Source organism: Trichomycterus rosablanca, chromosome 3, assembly GCF_030014385.1.
Source record: "Trichomycterus rosablanca isolate fTriRos1 chromosome 3, fTriRos1.hap1, whole genome shotgun sequence".
In the NCBI taxonomy this organism is placed as follows: Eukaryota; Metazoa; Chordata; class Actinopteri; order Siluriformes; family Trichomycteridae; genus Trichomycterus; species Trichomycterus rosablanca.
In genome coordinates this window covers 49,043,150-49,061,186 of record NC_085990.1, presented here as the reverse complement: position 1 = coordinate 49,061,186, position 18,037 = coordinate 49,043,150, and the positions used below count along the sequence as shown (strand labels likewise).

General features: G+C 38.3%; 2 protein-coding genes across 4 annotated transcripts in view; one reads left to right on the top strand and one right to left on the bottom strand.

Moving 5' to 3' along the window:
• Nucleotides 1–13,484, top strand: part of pde1ca (phosphodiesterase 1C, calmodulin-dependent a) — a 176,489-nt gene extending 163,005 nt beyond the window's left edge. Inside the window, exon 16 of one of the 2 annotated variants that reach the window (XM_062991406.1) lies at nucleotides 13,285–13,484. In XM_062991406.1, the coding sequence (XP_062847476.1) occupies nucleotides 13,285–13,442 (158 nt within the window). In that variant the 3' untranslated portion in view covers nucleotides 13,443–13,484. Of the gene's footprint in view, nucleotides 1–700; nucleotides 1,369–13,284 lie in introns of those variants that run through there. The other variant, XM_062991405.1, reaches the window with a different exon arrangement.
• An 84-nt stretch (nucleotides 13,485–13,568) lies between these two features.
• Nucleotides 13,569–16,865, bottom strand: ppp1r17 (protein phosphatase 1 regulatory subunit 17). Of its 2 annotated transcripts, XM_062992201.1 has the most exons (4): nucleotides 16,844–16,865; nucleotides 14,233–14,311; nucleotides 13,844–13,966; nucleotides 13,569–13,749 (listed from the first exon to the last, which is right to left on the bottom strand). In XM_062992201.1, exons 2-4 carry the CDS (start codon nucleotides 14,300–14,302, stop codon nucleotides 13,679–13,681), a joined length of 264 nt encoding a protein of 87 aa, XP_062848271.1. In that variant the 5' UTR covers nucleotides 14,303–14,311; nucleotides 16,844–16,865; the 3' UTR covers nucleotides 13,569–13,678. The 2 variants fall into 2 exon arrangements, with proteins under 2 accessions (XP_062848271.1, XP_062848270.1); XM_062992200.1 differs by lacking the exon at nucleotides 16,844–16,865 and having other exon boundaries at nucleotides 14,233–14,413.
• Between the last annotated feature and the right edge of the window lie 1,172 nt (nucleotides 16,866–18,037).

Sequence of the window (18,037 nt, the reverse complement as noted above, 5' to 3'; positions counted from 1 at the left end):
TTAATGATAAGCGTTTTAGACCCGGAAAAGCTGATTCTCACAATTTCTCAGAACCCCCCGCTATAACACAAGTTTATAAGTGATACAGTGAGGAAAACACTGTACAGCTAAACACAGAGTGGATCAGCACTCTGATGACATTTCACTGCACCACTCAAGCCGAGCACTGAACAAAGCGGCTGTTCATTGGCTGAACACGTCGAGTTTAAGGGAACATCGAGTTTAAGGGGAACAAATTTCTCCCCGAAGTGCGTCGAGTTTTAAATATTTCAAATTTAGGGGGCGTCGAGTTACAAGGTACCACCGTATCTTGGTTTGAACAGCAAGGTGTTTTAATTACTTAATTACTAAAGTGGAGGACCTGTGTGGTGTTGCCAGTGACATGTTTAACTGGGTCATCTCCATGTACATGACTGAAGGTATTTTTAAACCCATTTCTCCAGGGGGTCCATGCACTAACATAGTCCAGCCTCATCATCCTCATCTACAGAACAGCATCATCCATTTCCTGAGACATCAATAGATGTCCACACTCACTAAGCAGTTGTTTATTTCATCATAACCAGTGTTTGTGCTTTCTTAACTATCATTCCAGCCTCGTAATGACATTCCTGTCACACCATTGCATTTCTCCACTAACAGCTCAGAAAAAGGAGGCGCGTGCCATTAAAAGTGCCATATATCTCCTTTCTTTCTACAGGTGCAGATGAGGAGCACAGCAATCATGAAAACTCAGCCAGCTCAATAGTAGTCAGTGCTGCAGCAGCAGCTACAGAAACGCCTGATGCACACTAACCCCTCTTTCATTTTTCAACAAGGACGCCATCCTCTGGGCGACTCACATACTCCTGCACCATGGTGCCATCTGCTGGATTGTCTGATATTTTGGCGCTTGTTTTCCCTCTTACTTGCCTTTCATTTGGAAAGAAAATGTTAATATTGTTTGGAATTTTATTTTTTTACATTTATCCTTTGTTGCCTGATCTTTCCCTGCTTTTACTCTGTCATTATGCATTCACTGTCAAGTCTGAATTTGCAAAGAAACATAAACAGGGGTGCAGCATGCAGACCTCAGTACAGAGTCGTGCTAGCCAACTGGATGCTTATATAGAGGGTGTGCTGGCACTGGAAGCAAAAGGGAGCATATGGCAGAATGACCATTGTGTGTTTCCTACAGCTGAGCTATTGCTGGAAAATATTGGCAACAAAACCCACTGCCCATCCTTTAGCTAAGTAGCTAAGACATTGCCAAAAGTGAAAAACCTAGCCTGGAAGCTAATGCACAGCTGGCTCAACTGGGCTCTGTGTACCAGTAATGCTCTTCCTGAGGTAGACGCCAAAGGTGAATGTTATTATATATATACGGTATGTGGGAGAACAACTAAAATATGCTAATATATTATTATTATTATTATGTTTCTGGTTTATATGTGTTGTGTCCAGTTATTTTCTCACTTGCTGAAATTAGACAGTATAAATTTGCTTCTTTATTTCAGTGGGCGCAAGGCACGCAGTCACACTCTGGACAGGGCACCAGTCCATCGCAGGGCAGACACACATACAGTGCCTTGCAAAAGTATTCAGCCCCCTTGAACTTTTCAACCTTTTGCCACATTTCAGGCTTTAAACATAAAGATATGAAATTGTAATTTTTTGTGAAGAATCAATAACAAGTGCGACACAATTGTGAAGTGGAACGAAATTTATTGGATATTTTAAACTTTTTTTAGAAATAAAAACCTGAAAAGTGGGGCGTGCAATATTATTCAGCCCCTTTACTTTCAGTGCAGCAAACTCACTCCAGAAGTTCAGTGAGGATCTCTGAATGATCCAATGTTGACCTAAATGACTGATGGTGATAAATAGAATCCACCTGTGTGTAATCAAGTCTCCGTATAAATGCACCTGGTCTGTGATAGTCTCAGAGTTCTGTTTAAAGCGCAGAGAGCATCATGAAGACCAAGGAACACACCAGGCAGGTCCGAGATACTGTTGTGGAGAAGTTTAAAGCCGAATTTGGATACAAAAAGATTTCCCAAGCTTTAAACATCTCAAGGAGCACTGTGCAAGCGATCATATTGAAATGAAGGGAGTATCAGACCACTGCAAATCTACCAAGACCCGGCCGTCCCTCTAAACTTTCAGCTCAAACAAGGAGAAGACTGATCAGAGATGCAGCCAAGAGGCCCATGATCACTCTGAATGAACTGCAGAGATCTACAGCTGAGGTGGGAGACTCTGTCCATAGGACAACAATCAGTCGTACACTGCACAAATCTGGCCTTTATGGAAGAGTGGCAAGAAGAAAGCCATTTCTCAAAGATATCTATAAAAAAGTCACCTGGGAGACACACCAAACATGTGGAAGAAGGTGCTCTGGTCAGATGAAACCAAAATCGAACTTTTTGGCCACAACGCAAAACGTTATGTTTGGCATAAAAGCAACACAGCTCATCACCCTGAACACACCATCCCCACTGTCAAACATGGTGGTGGCAGCATCATGGTTTGGGCCTGCTTTTCTTTAGCAGGGACAGGGAAGATGGTTAAAATTGATGGGAAGATGGATGGAGCCAAATACAGGACCATTCTGGAAGAAAACCTGTTGCAGTCTGCAAAAGACCTGAGACTGGGACGGAGATTTATCTTCCAACAAGACAATGATCCAAAACATAAAGCAAAATCTACAATGGAATGGTTCACAAATAAACGTATCCAGGTGTTAAAATGGCCAAGTCAAAGTCCAGACCTGAATCCCATCGAGAATCTGTGGAAAGAGCTGAAAACTGCTGTTCACAAACGCTCTCCATCCAACCTCACTGAGCTCGAGCTGTTTTGCAAGGAAGAATGGGCAAAAATTTCAGTATCTCGATGTGCAAAACTAATAGAGACATACCCCAAGCGACTTGCAGCTGTAATCGCAGCAAAAGGTGGCGCTACAAAGTATTAACGCAAGGGGGCTGAATAATATTGCACGCCCCACTTTTCAGTTTTTTATTTCTAAAAAAAGTTTAAAATATCCAATAAATTTCGTTCCACTTCACGATTGTGTCCCACTTGTTGTTGATTCTTCACAAAAAATTACAATTTCATATCTTTATGTTTAAAGCCTGAAATGTGGCAAAAGGTTGAAAAGTTCAAGGGGGCTGAATACTTTTGCAAGGCACTGTATACACACACACATACACTCACCCATTCACCTATAGGGAAATTCAGTGTCTCCAGTTAACCTGACTGCATGTCTTTGGACTGTGGGTGGAAACCGGAGCTCCCGGAGGAAACCCACGCAGACACAGGGAGAACATGCAAACTCCACACAGAAAGGACCCGGACCGCCCTGCCTGGAGATTGAACCCAGGACCTTTTTGCTGTGAGGTGACAGTGCTACCCACCAAGCCACCGTGCTGCCCCTGTTTGAATCAGTAATAATAATTTTTTAATTCTTAAAGTCTCTTACAGTTTTTTCCTGATCAGCAGTTTCATAGGTACTGTTAATACATCAGCAGTGACATGTTTACTGCATGTACTGGTTATGACATCACATTACAGTCATTTCAGTTTATAATAAAACTAAATGATACAAATTTAAGACTTACAATACATACAAAAAATTTCGACTTAAAAGTAAGCGACTTACATTACAGTTACAGTATACAGTCTGAGCAATTGGGGGTTAAAGGCTTTGCTTAAGGGCCCAACAGCACCAACCTGGCAGTGGTGGGGCTTAAACCAGCAACCCTCTGATTTAAATTTACATTTTCTGCATTTAGCAGACGCTTTTATCCAGAGCGACTTACAGTACTGTAAGCAATTGAGGGTTAGGGCCTTGCTCAAGGGCCCAACGGTGGCAACCTGTCAGTGGTGGGGCTTGAACCAGCGACCCTCTGATTACTAGTCCAGTACCTTAACCACTAGGCTACAGCTTGCTTCCCAATCTAGTTGTATCCAATTACGCAATCACATTTTACTTCCTCTACTGCCACTGACTTCCACTTTTATTTACCTGTACAAGGCGGGCTCATATGGAGATTCGTATCATGCACAAAAAGTCACACACCGATTTCCATTATCCCCCGTCTCTATGCGGGCACAATTGATCAGCTGGGAGAGGTCATAATTCCCACCCACGGAGGAGCTGAGCATTGTCCATATTGTTCTAGACATCAGCTTTGGTGTGCTGGAATGTTTTACCACTGAGGAACCCGAGCGCTCCAAATGGTTTTAATGTTTAGCTGTTTGATTCATTATAATTGATTTTTATATTTTATTTTTTTACGTAATGTTTGGTTAAAAAGACTATTGAAATGTTTATTGAAATATTGTTGTACATGTGATATTTATTGAATACTTTAATGCTACTGTAAAATAATAATAATTTAAAATGTATAGAAGTTAAAAGATTGAGCTGAAAAGAAGGTTTAGGGCACTTAGTGGTCACATGTAACAATGTTTTTAGTTAGAAATAACAAGCTAGGTGTATACAGTATGTGCACTTTTATTCTTAGTTCCTATGTAAGGTAGGTGAGGTTTAATCTGATCATAGAACTTTATTTTTGTGTATTTTGCCCATTAAAACTGTCTGTAGAAACTGTAAATGTATAAATTGCTCAAATGCCATATAGTAAAGCTGACGTTTCTATTTTGCCAAAACAATGGATTAGATGGTAGAATCTATATTCTTGTGAGATTATTTTATTATATACAGCAGGGGAATCTGACCTCATAATGTTGTGGTCAGGTGTTTATTTGGTAGACTGCATTATCACTCTTTTGTACAGGCAGCAATGTAAATTTAGAAACAGTGCTGTGAAAAAGTATTAGCACCCCCTCCTGATTTTCTCTTTTTTTGTATTTTTGTTACATTAAATGTTTTTAGATCCTCATGATAATAAGATCTGAAACACTTCACATTTTTTAATTCAAAATCATTAACTGAAGAATAAAAAAGGTTATGCAACCATGTAAAATGGAATTGCCCCTATTAACTTTATAACTGGTTATGCCAGTTTTATCTGTTATATAATTATTATATATTATATTAGTTATGGTGGCGCAGCGGTAAAAACACACGCTGAAACCCCCCCCCCCCCCCCCTCCTAAAAAAAAAGGGCGCCTGGATACGCATCCAGACAGTGATCAAAAACACCACTGAACCCTCCAATGTGGCAGAATGAAAGCTATTCTGTAAGACAAAATTTTTCCCCCAGTGAACTTTTTACTAAAGTTGGCATAACCAACTATTAATCTTAATTTCCTTCGGGATTAATAAAGTATCTATCTATCTGTCTGTATGTCTGTCTGTCTGTCTGTCTGTCTGTCTGTCTGTCTGTCTGTCTGTCTGTCTATCTATCTATCTATCTATCTATCTATAACCACTTATTAAGTTAATAAGGGCAATTACTTTTTACATAGTTCATGAAGGTGTTGCATAACCTTTCTAATGATGCTGATTTAATAGTGTGCAGTGTTTCACATCTTATTATGAGAATCTAACAACATTCAATGTAACAAAAAAACAAAAATAGAGAAAGGGGCAAATACTTTTTTACAGCACTGTACATTATAGTGTTTTGCTCCACACAACATTGTTGTACTTTTTTACTTAAATCAGAATATAATGGATGTACTTTCTGATTTCAGACCATTTTTAATTATATTTATTTACTGTATGAAGAAAATATTATTTATAAGCAGGTTTGTACAGTTACAGTCTGAACAATATATTTGAGCATCAAAATCACAATACAACAGCAGTAAGAATCACAGATGTTCACACTTTTTACATGCGGTTCTGAGTTAAGTGACTTATGAGAATGATGGACTGTTTATTTTGGATGTAACTGGAGTGATGTCTCCAGCGTTTTTGACTTTTATTTATGAGCATTCATTTACCACATCTTTACGCTGCATTTATTTACATTTCTAAGTACATGTGCCATTACCGTATCTCAGATCATATAAACCGAGCTACATTTGCAAGAAAAAGAGTGGAAACTTTTGGGAAATACCTTGATTTTTGCATGAATTTGTCATAATGGACATTCGAACTATAGATAAACATTATTTCTAATCTTACAACACAAAACTGTCTTCATCAAAACCGAAATCAATGCTGGAAGTATGTGAACCCTGTTTAAACTGGTAGAACCCCTGCCGGCTGGGCTGAGCAGCCACATGAACAACGATTGGCCTGTTGTTCAGATAGGGGTGGGATATAGGCTGATAGGGACTCTCTCATAACTAATGCAATTAAGACCTCTGCTGGCAGAATCTACTAGCAACACAAATGTGAAAAAAAAAAACTTTCTGCTGGTGTGTTCTGTGTATTTGTGGTGATAAAACTTTTGACATGCAGCACATGAAGGGCAGTTTTTTTTACTGTGGGGGTTCTTTCTCATGAACATTATTTTTAGTAATAGTAAACATATTTTGAAAATGATAAAGTAATATATAAAACATTTATAAGTTTGTGCAGTATGAGGTTATGCAGAATGTTTATTTTATTACAGATGAAGAACAGACCACATTTTATGTAACTAATCCAGATGTTACATAACATCTCATCTATCCACAATTTTTCTCTTGCAAATGTATGTAGTTCTGTATGTATTTACTTTACATATTGAGGGACACATTTTTATCAAATCTATTAAGCCTTAATGTGTTGTATTGTAGTTCTGCATTGACTAAAACTGTGTGAGAGATATTATCTCTTGGGGAAAAAAAAAACATTAACTGCATATATACCGATCAAGCATAACATTAAAACCACCTTCTTGTTTCTACACTCACTGTCCATTTTATCAGCTCCACTTACCATATAGAAGCACTTTGTAGTTCTACAATTACTGACTGTAGTCCATCTGTTTCTCTACATACTTTGTTAGCACCTTTTCATGCTGTTCTTCAATGGTCAGGACCCCCACATGACCACCACAGAGCAGGTATTATTTGGGTGGTGGGTCATTTTCAGCACTGCAGTGACACTGACATGGTGGTGGTGTGTTAGTGTGTGTTGTGCTGGTATGAGTGGATCAGACACAGCAGCGCTGCTGGAGTTTTTAAACACCTCACTGTCCCTGCTGGACTGAGAATAGTCCACCAACCAAAAATATCCAGCCAACAGCGCCCCGTAGGCAGCATCCTGTGACCACTGATGAAGGTCTAGAAGATGACCAACTCAAACAGCACCAATAGATGAGCAATCGTCTCTGACTTTACATCTACAAGGTGGACCAACTAGGTAGGAGTGTCTAATAGAGTGGACAGTCAGTGGACATGGTATTTAAAAACGCCAGCAGTCCTGACCATGAAAGCATGAAAGGGGGCTAATAAAGCATGCAGAGAAACAGATGGACTACAGTCAGTAATTGTAGAACTACAAAGTGCTTCTATATAGTAAGTGGAGCTGATAAAATGGACAGCGAGTGTAGAAACAAGGAGGTGGTTTTAATGTTATGGCTGATCGGTGTACATAAGGTAAAAGAAATGTATAGCACATACTGATGGTGCTGCATATCATGATATACTGTACATGAAAAGCAGTTTCTCCTGAAAGTTCCATGTATATCTTACATGTCTGTTGTGAAATTATTTTTTGTAGCGTATGTTGAATGCTTAATGAACTCACTGTGTAAAGTTTAGTTATTGCTACCTTTACCAAAGAGATCGATACAGATTTATTATTTATATTATTGTATTGTCCCTCACTTAGCACAACCCTAGAGACTATAAATTGAAGTCCTGACATACTGTGCTAGTTTATTATGCTTAAAAAATGATTGCTGCCTTAAATTCATTTTATAGCACCACTAATGTGATCTTTTTTAACCTCAATAGAGTATCAGGTATTTTCTTTCAGCTCCTCTGGGAGAGAATTGTTTTTAATAGAATGCTTGATGATATCTGTATGTATGCCAATCACCCTTAATATGTGTGGCGTTAGGAGATAGATGTTAAGCTTTTTTACGTGTGACCTTTGATTAGCCATTAGAAAGTAATCATGCATTTAAGCGGCCGGTGTTCACAGGCTTAACAGATTATAACAGTTTATAACAGCGTCAGGTTTAAATGTCACAAACACACCTTTAAAAGCTCTGTAGTAAATATACTGAACATCACATTGTCTTGATTGATAGTAAATGTGAGTAAAATCTTTTTTTCATATTATGTAGTTTCACCAGCAAACTTTGAAGACTGAATTAAAACAGAAACAGAGTGGATTCAGAAAGTACACAGACCCCTTGACTTGTAGATTTGATGTTGAATAGATATAGTTTTCAGTTTTACTCATCAATCTACACTCAATCACCAATAATGATGACCTGAAACATGTTTAAGAGATTTCAGAGTTTAATATTTAATAAACTGAAAGCTCTATAATCACTTGAGTATGAAGACCCTTTGCTGTGGCACTCAGATTGTAGTCGGGTGCATCTTGTTCGCTTTTATCATCCTTTAGATAATAATTGGAGTCTGCCTGATGTAATTTGAATTGATTGTAAATCGTTTGGAAAAGCTCACACCGGGGTCTAAGGGAGTACAATTTAGAGTACATTGTCGAAAAATCAAAGTGTGTTGATCTCTATGATCAAATTGTGGCAAGCCATAAATCAGGATCATGATATAAAACAATATTTAAGGCTTTAAGAATGGAAAAAAACCCTCATCCTTACATTTACATTTTCAGCATTTACCCTTAGCACAAAGCAACTTAAGGCCTCCGCATACTTCCTGCGAAACTAAGTTCGCGAGCGTTGCACAAAGCCAAACGCGCCAAGTATGCCGTGTTTGCATACACAAAAATGGCTGCCCAAGCAGTAGATTATCCGGGTATTTTTTGTGTACTGTTTAATGAAAACTACGTATTCGGACACACTACCCGCTCCTGTGTACTGTTCAGTATGAAAGTATGCGATTTCGGACGCAGCCGATGATCACAGTTGAGACGCTCCTCAAAATTGTCCATGTTTGTTTTCATGGCCCGCCTCTTTTTTTACCGACCAATCACAGGCGCTGTCGCGGAGTGTCGTCGTCCGCGGAGTTCATCCAGCATTCATGTGCGCGACAAGGCGAGCGAAGCCTCTGCGCGACATCCGTGGTTGTTTGCTTTCTTCGCAATTACGTCACATTGGTCGCCGAAGCCAGGCAATGATTGTCTCTGTATGCTGAGGGCTTTACAGTACTGTGACCATATGCTGTCTAAACAATTGAGGGTTAAAGACTTTGACTCAGGGGCCCAACAGTGATAACCTGGACCACCAGGTGGGGCTTGAACCAGCGACCATTTATTACTAGTCCAGTACCTTAACCGCTAGGCTATAACTGCCCTGGTGACCATCCTGCCAAATTGGGCATTAGGGCCAGAAGGGCATTGAGCAAGGAGTTATGAAAGAACTCAACAGTCACCAAAAGATCTCCAAAAGTCCTATAAAGTGATGGGAGAATCTGTTGGACAGACAACCATCTCTACAGCTCTACAGAGAAAATATACAGAATCAGCTGTTGAGTAACAGCCCCCCCCCCCCCATGAAGTTTGCTAAGTAGCAGATAAAGTCTTGAATTCTCTTCATTGTAAAGGACTTAAACGATCTCTAATAACATAAAAAATTAGCTCTTTTGGCAGAACAGAAAGCACAACGTCTGGGAAAAAACCTTACCTTACCTGACTAATTCCATTTATATGGTAAAACATGGTGGTTAAAACCTCATGCTATGGTAAGGGGGGGAGGTATTGCCAAATACAGGAACAAATCTGAAAAAACATGCAAAGTCAGACTGGGTTAAGAGTCTTAACACAACTTTGTGACTTTGGGGCAAGTAGTAAATTTCCTTAAGTTGCCCAGCCAAAGACCTCATCGAAAATCTACAGAGACCTGAGGAGAGACGTGAAGACCACAGTTCACAGACACTCGCTCAAATCTGACTGAATACTTTCTGAATCCACTGTTTTTCTGAATGGCTGTTTTTAGCTTTTCTCCTCCTAACAGTAAAGTTCATACAGAAAATATTATCACTCCTCATATCAAGCCTCTGTAAAGCTGTAAAACATATTTCTGCTTGCTTACCAAAAAATCTGCCGCATCAGAAATCAGCCATAACATGAAACAGTAAAACATGCAGTTAAATATTCGCAGATGTTGTACAGTGGAAACAGCTGTGAACATGGTACCGTAATATTGCCTTAATGAATTTCTGTTTTAGCTTTGCTTAGTTTTGTACTGGCAGACTTACAGAGTCAGTTTTGTGTCGTCATGTTCACCAACATGTTAACCTTCGTGTTTTTATCATAGAGATCTCAGATTTCCACTTTTCTGAAATAACTGCTGATAGAAAATGATTCGTTTTTATGGTTGAGGTGTGAAATATGAAGTGAACTTTGTTTAGTAAAGGCAAAGTTTCTACAGTTAAGTGCAAATGTTTTCAGAACGTTTTAAACAATAAGCTATTTAATGCAGGGTTTATCAAAAAAAAAATTGGGTTGCAGAGAAAAATAACAATAATTGAATCAACTTGTACTTGAACGGCCCCTTGTGGAGGCTTTATGTTACATATTGTAAAGAGAGAGTAAGATGCATTGTGTTGCTTGGGCCGCATAAAAAATCATAAATTTAGACCCTGATTTAGTGTGTCAGCTCCCCCTTGTGTTTCCTAGATGTTCAAATATAAAATGCTATAAAATAATCAAAATGACACCTGTTAAAAGTTTGGATCTTCTATTCTGAATGTGTTCTAGATATTATCTAATTATTCTAATTATCTGCATCACCTCACTGTGCTTTATATGCTTGCTAAGCATCCATCTGAAATACTTCAGTTGTAATGTTTACCCTCATCCAACAATTTTACCTGACATATCTGGCATTAGAGGCCAATGTGTGCAGACCATCCTGGGATGTTGTTATTAACTGCCTTCATCGACCAAAAATAAATAAATAAATAATAAAAAATTGTAAAAAGAAGAAAAGAGTTCAGTAAAATAACAATATCTGGCTACTGTCTGTAAGGAGTTTGGCTTGTTCTCCCTATGTCCTTGCATGATTTTATGTTTTCCCTTCCAAAACATGCAGAAGGTGGAAAGCAGAAGGCTGCACTAAATAAACTGAAACTAAATCTACCCTAAACTGAAGGTTAAAACCTAATAAATAAATAAAAATCGTAAAAAGAAGAAAAGATTTCAGGAAAATAACAAAATCTGGCCGCTGTCTGTTAGGATTTTGGCTTGTTCTCCCTATGTCCTTGCATGATTTTATGTTTTACCTCTCAAAACATGCAGAAGGTGGAAAGCAGAAGGCTGCACTAAATAAACTGAAACTAAAACTACCTGAAACTGAAAGTTAAAAACTAATAAATAAATAAATAAAAAACATAAAAAGGAAACCAATTTCAAGAAAATAACAGTATCTGGCCGCTGACTGTAAGGAGTTTGGCTTGTTCTCCCTATGTCCTTGCATGATTTTGTGTTCATGCAAAAGGTGGAAGGCAGAGGGTTGCACTAAATAAATTGAAACTACCTGAAACTGACAGTAAAGTTAAAACCTAATAAATAAATTAATAAATAATAATCACAGTCTGAGTACTTATTGGATACAGTTCTTTAAGAACAAGCCTTACATGTTGAATAATTCATGATACACATTAGACATTTTGGTATTTATTTTATTGTAATTATTTATTGTGTTACATTTATTTATTTATGTTTTTGAACAAACAGTAAAATGAATGTATACTCTTTTTCTTTAATATAAACATTTGCACTTAACTGTAGCTCAGTTCCATCACCAGCAGGCTGTTTTATGTACACCGATCAGCCACAACATTAAAACCACCTCCATGTTTCTACACACATTGTCAATTTTATCAGCTCCACTTAACATATAAAAGCACTTTGTAGTTCTACAGTAACTGACTGTAGTCCATCTGTTTCTCTGCTTGCTTGTTAGCCCCCTTTCATGCTGTCCTTCAATGGTCAGGACTCTCCCAGGACCACTACAGAGTAGGTATTATTTTAGAATAATCCACCACCCAAGTAATACCTGCTCTGTGGGGGTCCTGACCATTAAAGAACAGGGTGAAAGCAGGCTAAAAAAGTACGTAGAGATACAGATGGACTTCAGTCAGTAATTGTAGAACTACAAAGTGCTTCTATATGGTAAGTGGAGCTGATAAAATGGACAGTGAGTGTAGAAACAAGGAGGTGGTTTTAATGTTATGGCTGATTGGTGTACTGCACTATTAACAAGCTTTTTTGTTCTGGAATGTTATATGTACACCTTTTTGTGTAGTATTTTCAAACATTATAAGCCATAAAACTATGTGTTTATGTCTCCTTATGTCTCCTTTGTCAGATTTTTGCTTCCGTGTAGACGCCACCCTTGTCCTGTTTAAACCAATGATTTAATTGTATTACTTTTTTTTTTGAATGGAGGAAACAATTACAAACTGAGACACATGTAGTGCTGTGATTCTGTTTCCGATTTTCCATTATTGCACTGTTGTGACAATAAATCCAAACTCAAAGGGCTCAGATGAAGACTCTGTGTTTTCATTTAACAACCTGCCTGTGTCTGGTTACTTTCTGGTGTAGAATATAAACCTTAGTGCTACAAGTATGTGGACATCCCTCCTAACCTCCTAACTATTGAGTTTAGATGTTCCAGCTACACCCACTGCAAACAGCTGTATTAAATCAGTTATTCAAAATAAATGATATGGTACAAGTTTTTGGGGATGCACATGTCCTGTTTTAGCTTTAGGGCAGTGGTAGCTCAGTGGTAAAGGTACTGGACTAGTAATCTGAAGGTTGCTGGTTCAAGCCACACCACCGCCAAGTTGCCACTGTTGGGCCCCTGAGCAAGGCCCTTAACGATCAAAAATTGGGTTCAGTTATAATTGTAAGTCGCTTTGGATAAAAGTGTCTGCTAAATGCCAAAAATGTTAAAAGGCTTATAAAGAAGTGAACTGATGAGTTTGGTATGGAGGAACTTCAGTGGCTTTCTTTGGGATGAATTGGAACATATGCCACTAGCCTGTCCGTCTTATCAATCTAATTAGTGCCCGACCTCACAAATGCTCCAGTGATTAATAAAATGACACATTCCATTCTTGTGGAGTGCATTCCCAGATGGGTGGAGGTTGTTATAGCTGCAAAGCTGTGCCAGCTTCATATTAAGGATGTCCAATAAGCTTATGGTCAGGTGTCCACATACCTCTGGCCTCACGTATGTAAAAGAATAGACAGATCTGTGTCTTTTTGAGCTAACGATAAGCGTTTTTGTCTTGCAGGTGAGAAGACAGGGTATCTAATCCGCTTCACTAAGAAACCCAGCTACTGCGCTAGTTCTTACCCAGTGCCCAGAGACAGAGGGCTGGACAGCAAGCTTACCGATGCTCGGAGCAAAGCCATGCATCTACAGTGCATATCTCTAAGACGCGGGAGGTGACCCAAAAAAGCAAAGTGAATCATTAAGAAACGTGGGTAGAGTATAAATGTAGGCAGCAGAATCTGCTTTTTGCTTTTACACTGTTAAAAATAAAAGAAAAGCATTTTAGTCAAACTGTTTTCAGACATGTTTATTTGTAAATCTCTGACGCAGGGAAATTAAGAACAGAAATAGCTTTAACAGACAGAAACACACACAGAGAAGTCAAACGGAATATGTGGTGTCCAAAAATACGTCTATTTCTTTGTTTCTTTTTCTTCATCTTCTAAGTGGATCAGACGTGGTTCTCCTTTCATTAATCTTACTCCTGTTAAACAGGCAAAACAAAGCACGCATTATAATCCTCTAAGCAACTTATAAAATGTGTAGCTTGGTTTATGAAGCAATAAAGAGGAATCTACCTGGTATGAGAGGGGGGGAGTGGAGAACAGGCGTGTCTTTCCTTCGAGGCTTCTTTTGTCCAGGTCCATCCTGCTGATTGTCCTCTGTGCTGTGTTTCTGTCTGTCCATCGTCGTGTCCTCATCTGTAGAGACACAATGAGGGTGATTTAGGACAGTGGTGTTAAAGCAGAACTCAGCAGATACTACCTCCACATCCAGAGACAAATCTGTGTGTGTGTGTGTGTTAGCTTTCCATCTGTCACGTCTTTGTTGTCCCCACTAGATCCATTTCTCATTCCTCTCCCCAACAGCGCTTCAGAAAAACACTGAGCAATAAAGCCAGGCTAACAGAACCATGTGCAATCACACAGACTGAGCGAGTAGAAGAAAGACGTGCATTAACACTTACATGGACGCTCCGGCGTGGTGAGTCTTTGCTCGGCTGTCTCTGAGAATGACCTCACACAGTCTGTAGACATGCTGCCAGTCTGTTCACATATCAGATAACAGCATACGCTCTGACTGACTGCACCCACATCCATTATTTAGGCCACAATCAGTGCACTAGAGTTTTACACACGTACATACACACACATGCAGAGGCTCACAGACGCTGTGATATCTGAGCAAAAAAGAACCGACACTTTACAAAGAGAATTTAATTACATTTGGTGTGTGTGTTTACAATTACTGTGTGTCCATTTAAAAAAAAAAAAGTTAATTATTATATAAATCTGTTGTTTTTACTTGTGTTGGTTTGTGTAATCAGGATAATTTAATAATAATAATAATAATAATAATAATAATGATAATAATAGGAGTAATAATAATAATGATAATAATAATTATTATAATTATTATTATGATGATGATGATTATTATTATTATTATTATTACATTATGTAATACTAGCAGTAATAATCATAATGACAATAATAATAATCATAATCATAATCATCATCATAATAAAGTCAATAAATAAATACCATAAAAACAAATTTAAAAAATGAAAACATCAGGAACTGTTTATTCTTATCTATTATGAAGCATCCAGACTCAAACCATAAAAACTCAACACCAGGCAGGAATACCGCCATAACAGGGTCCACACATGTACCCATTTATTGGTTATAGTGGCTAATGTGGAGTCACCAATTTACGGAAAGCTGGATTTTTCCAGATGGGAGGAAAAACTGCAAACTCAAACACACTAACTGATAGCAAACAGACATTTCACACCCAGGTCCCCCAGAACGCTAGATCTGTGTGACACCCACAGTGTGCCACAGTAGTAATTATATTATACATATGACAGTTTAAGTATATTATATTAGATTATTGAAGAATACTATATTACTATTATTATAGAATTAGATTGCATAAATGGCTAAACACTAAACTATTCTAACACATTTCTGCTTTGATCCAAATTATGCTTATATGTTTACATTTCAAATCTTAAAAAAAATGAAAAAAATAATGAGTCAACAAACACATTTTCACTGACAGGCCGGGTGCCTGTACAGACAGTGATTGGCTCATTCTGAAGTGGGAGTGCTGGAGGGGATTTCTCATAATTGTTGCAACTACGAACTCTGCTGGTGAAATTGGATATGACTAGATTGGGAGAAAATTTTGGAAAAAAATGCACTAAAAACATTGAAAGCACTGATTATTATAAGGGTGACATGGTGATACATCTGGTAGTGTGGATGCAGCATAGCAGTATAGAACCTGGGCACTGTGGTTTGATACTTGCTTTTGGTAATTGTCTTTGATGTTTTACTTGTTTTTTTCATGCCCATGTGGGGTTCTTCTGGTTATTCTGTTTTCTCCCACTGTCACACCGCCTGCCAAATCTAACCAGTTCATTCCTAGTGTGTTTTATGAGGTACATTGTTTTTAAACATTTACATTTCTCATACATTTGTTGACAAACTGGAGATCCTCTGTCCATATTTGCCCCTCTAAAGCTCAACCTCTTGAAGATACTGCTTTTGTACCATATCATGATTACAATCACCTGTTGTCATCACCTAGTTTAAATCACCCCTCCCCCCTTTTAGCCCTTTTTTAGCCCCAAATTGCCCCTGTTTTATTTTTTGTGTGGCCCGGTAATAAATGACCCATGGACCGGTACCTGTGCACGGCCCGGTGGTTGGGGACCACTGCTATAGTATACTTAAGTTGAATTAAATATATTTAAAATAGTCTCAATTTAGTACAGTTTAGTACACTTAATACAATTAAAGACAAGCTTTTGTATTATTTTTGTACAATTAAAGTATACGTGCATTGATCATTAGTGTGACAACAATACACTATATTGCACTGAAGCATATTAAAGATTAGTATACCTAAGTCTATTTTTTCCACCAGGGTAAATAAGAGGGCAATAATGCAGTTTCAAAGAACTGTCAACAAGTCTCTACTCTCAAACATCTTCAGCAGCTGGAATTTGCTCATCACGTTGTCATCACCTAGTTTAAACTACCCCTCCCCCTTTAGCCATTTTTTAGCCCCAAATTGCCCCTGTTTTATTTTTTTATGTGTTTCAGGCCTGACAGTGATTGAAATATCTTGGGTTTATCCTTTCTGCAATAAAAAAGTAAATGTAGGAAACATTCTTTGGATCATTCTTGTATTACTCATGGATTTCATTAGAACTGCTGAACTGAATCCATGAGCATTTGGTTTATCATCTCCCACAGGGAAACAAAAAACATGCTGAGGGTGTATTGGCTAGTCTGAATTATTATCTAAACTTTTATATAGTTATCTCTAAACAGTTATATAGTTATATATAGAAACAGTCATGTTAATTATACAAAATCATGTGAAAATATAACAATATGTGGACAATACTGCTGACATTGTTGGTGTGTGAAGAAACAGACACTGCTCAAAATCCAAAGTGTACTGGCACAGACTACATTTCATATTTTCACTCATCATCATCATCATTTGGTCTAAAAACAGTGTGTGAAACTTAATGTGAAAAGAAAAGAGACAAGACTTACCCCAGCAGTGCAGAGAGACGAGGAGCCAGAAAGAGTGCAAATCCACATCAAACAGATCACAGGTTATGTACCGTGGAAGAGGGGCCCACCCACTTCTACCCACTTCTACCCACTTCTACCCTCTTCTTCTATTAGGGCCAGTCGTCACGGCGACTAAAGTCCTTATGATGTGTCGTACATAAATATCAAAGCGTTTCTAATTAACGTATTTCAACAGCAGGGTTGCCAGGTTTGACAAATTTGGCTTGTTTGAAAATGCAGTCACAAGTGAACATTTAAAATTAAGACAGAACCTTGATTTTGCATTTCGTTAAACATTTTAATGTTGATCTTAACAAATATTTTGAATCACTGACTTGATAGAGGACCAGTGATGACCAGTTTTAAGTTTTATGGCAAAAGCAGGCTTGATTTAAAAAGGTTCCCAGGGCATCACAGGCCCTCCATCATTCTGAAGAGTGGGTATCAGGTTTTGTTTATTATAGTAATTTTTTTTTACACCAAACCCAATGTGAATCTTTGTTGTCAAAAAGCCTAATTTTCATTTCATCTGTCTATAAAACATGATTTAAGTAAAATTCCAGTAAATTCCAGCTGCTGAAGATCTTTAATATTATAGACTTGACAGTTTATTGGAACTATATTATTGCCCTATTATTTATCCTGGTAAAAAAGTAGACTTAGGTATACTAATCTTTAATATGCTTCAGCGCAATATACACCGATCAGCAATAACATTAAAACCACCTCCTTGTTTCTACACTCACTGTCCATTTTATCGGCTCCACTTACCATATAGGAGCACTTTGTAGTTCTACATTTACTGACTGTAGTCCATCTGTTTCTCTGCATGTTTTGTTAGCCCCCTGGGTTGGGTGGTGGATCATTCTCAGCACTGCAGTGACACTGACATGGTGGTGGTGTGTTAGTGTGTGTTGTGCTGGTATGAGTGGATCAGACACAGCAGCGCTGCTGGAGTTTTTAAAAACCGTGTCCACTCACTGTCCATTCTATTAGACACTCCTACCTAGTTGGTCCACCTTGTAGATGTAAAGTCAGAGACGATCGCTCATCTATTGCTGCTGTTTGAGTTGGTCATCTTCTAGACCACAGGATGCTGCCCACAGGGCGCTGTTGGCTGTATGTTTTTGGTTGGTGGACTATTCTCAGTCCAGCAGTGACAGTGAGGTGTTT

Coding starts and splice junctions, on each gene's coding strand:
- ppp1r17 (XM_062992200.1), bottom strand. CDS start 14,365: ATGGATGTGGGTGCAGTCAGTCAGAGCGTATGCTGTTATCTGATATGT. Junction 13,967..14,232: donor CACCACGCCGGAGCGTCCAT/GTAAGTGTTAAT, acceptor GTGTCTCTACAG/ATGAGGACACGACGATGGAC. Junction 13,750..13,843: donor CTCCCCCCCTCTCATACCAG/GTAGATTCCTCT, acceptor CCTGTTTAACAG/GAGTAAGATTAATGAAAGGA.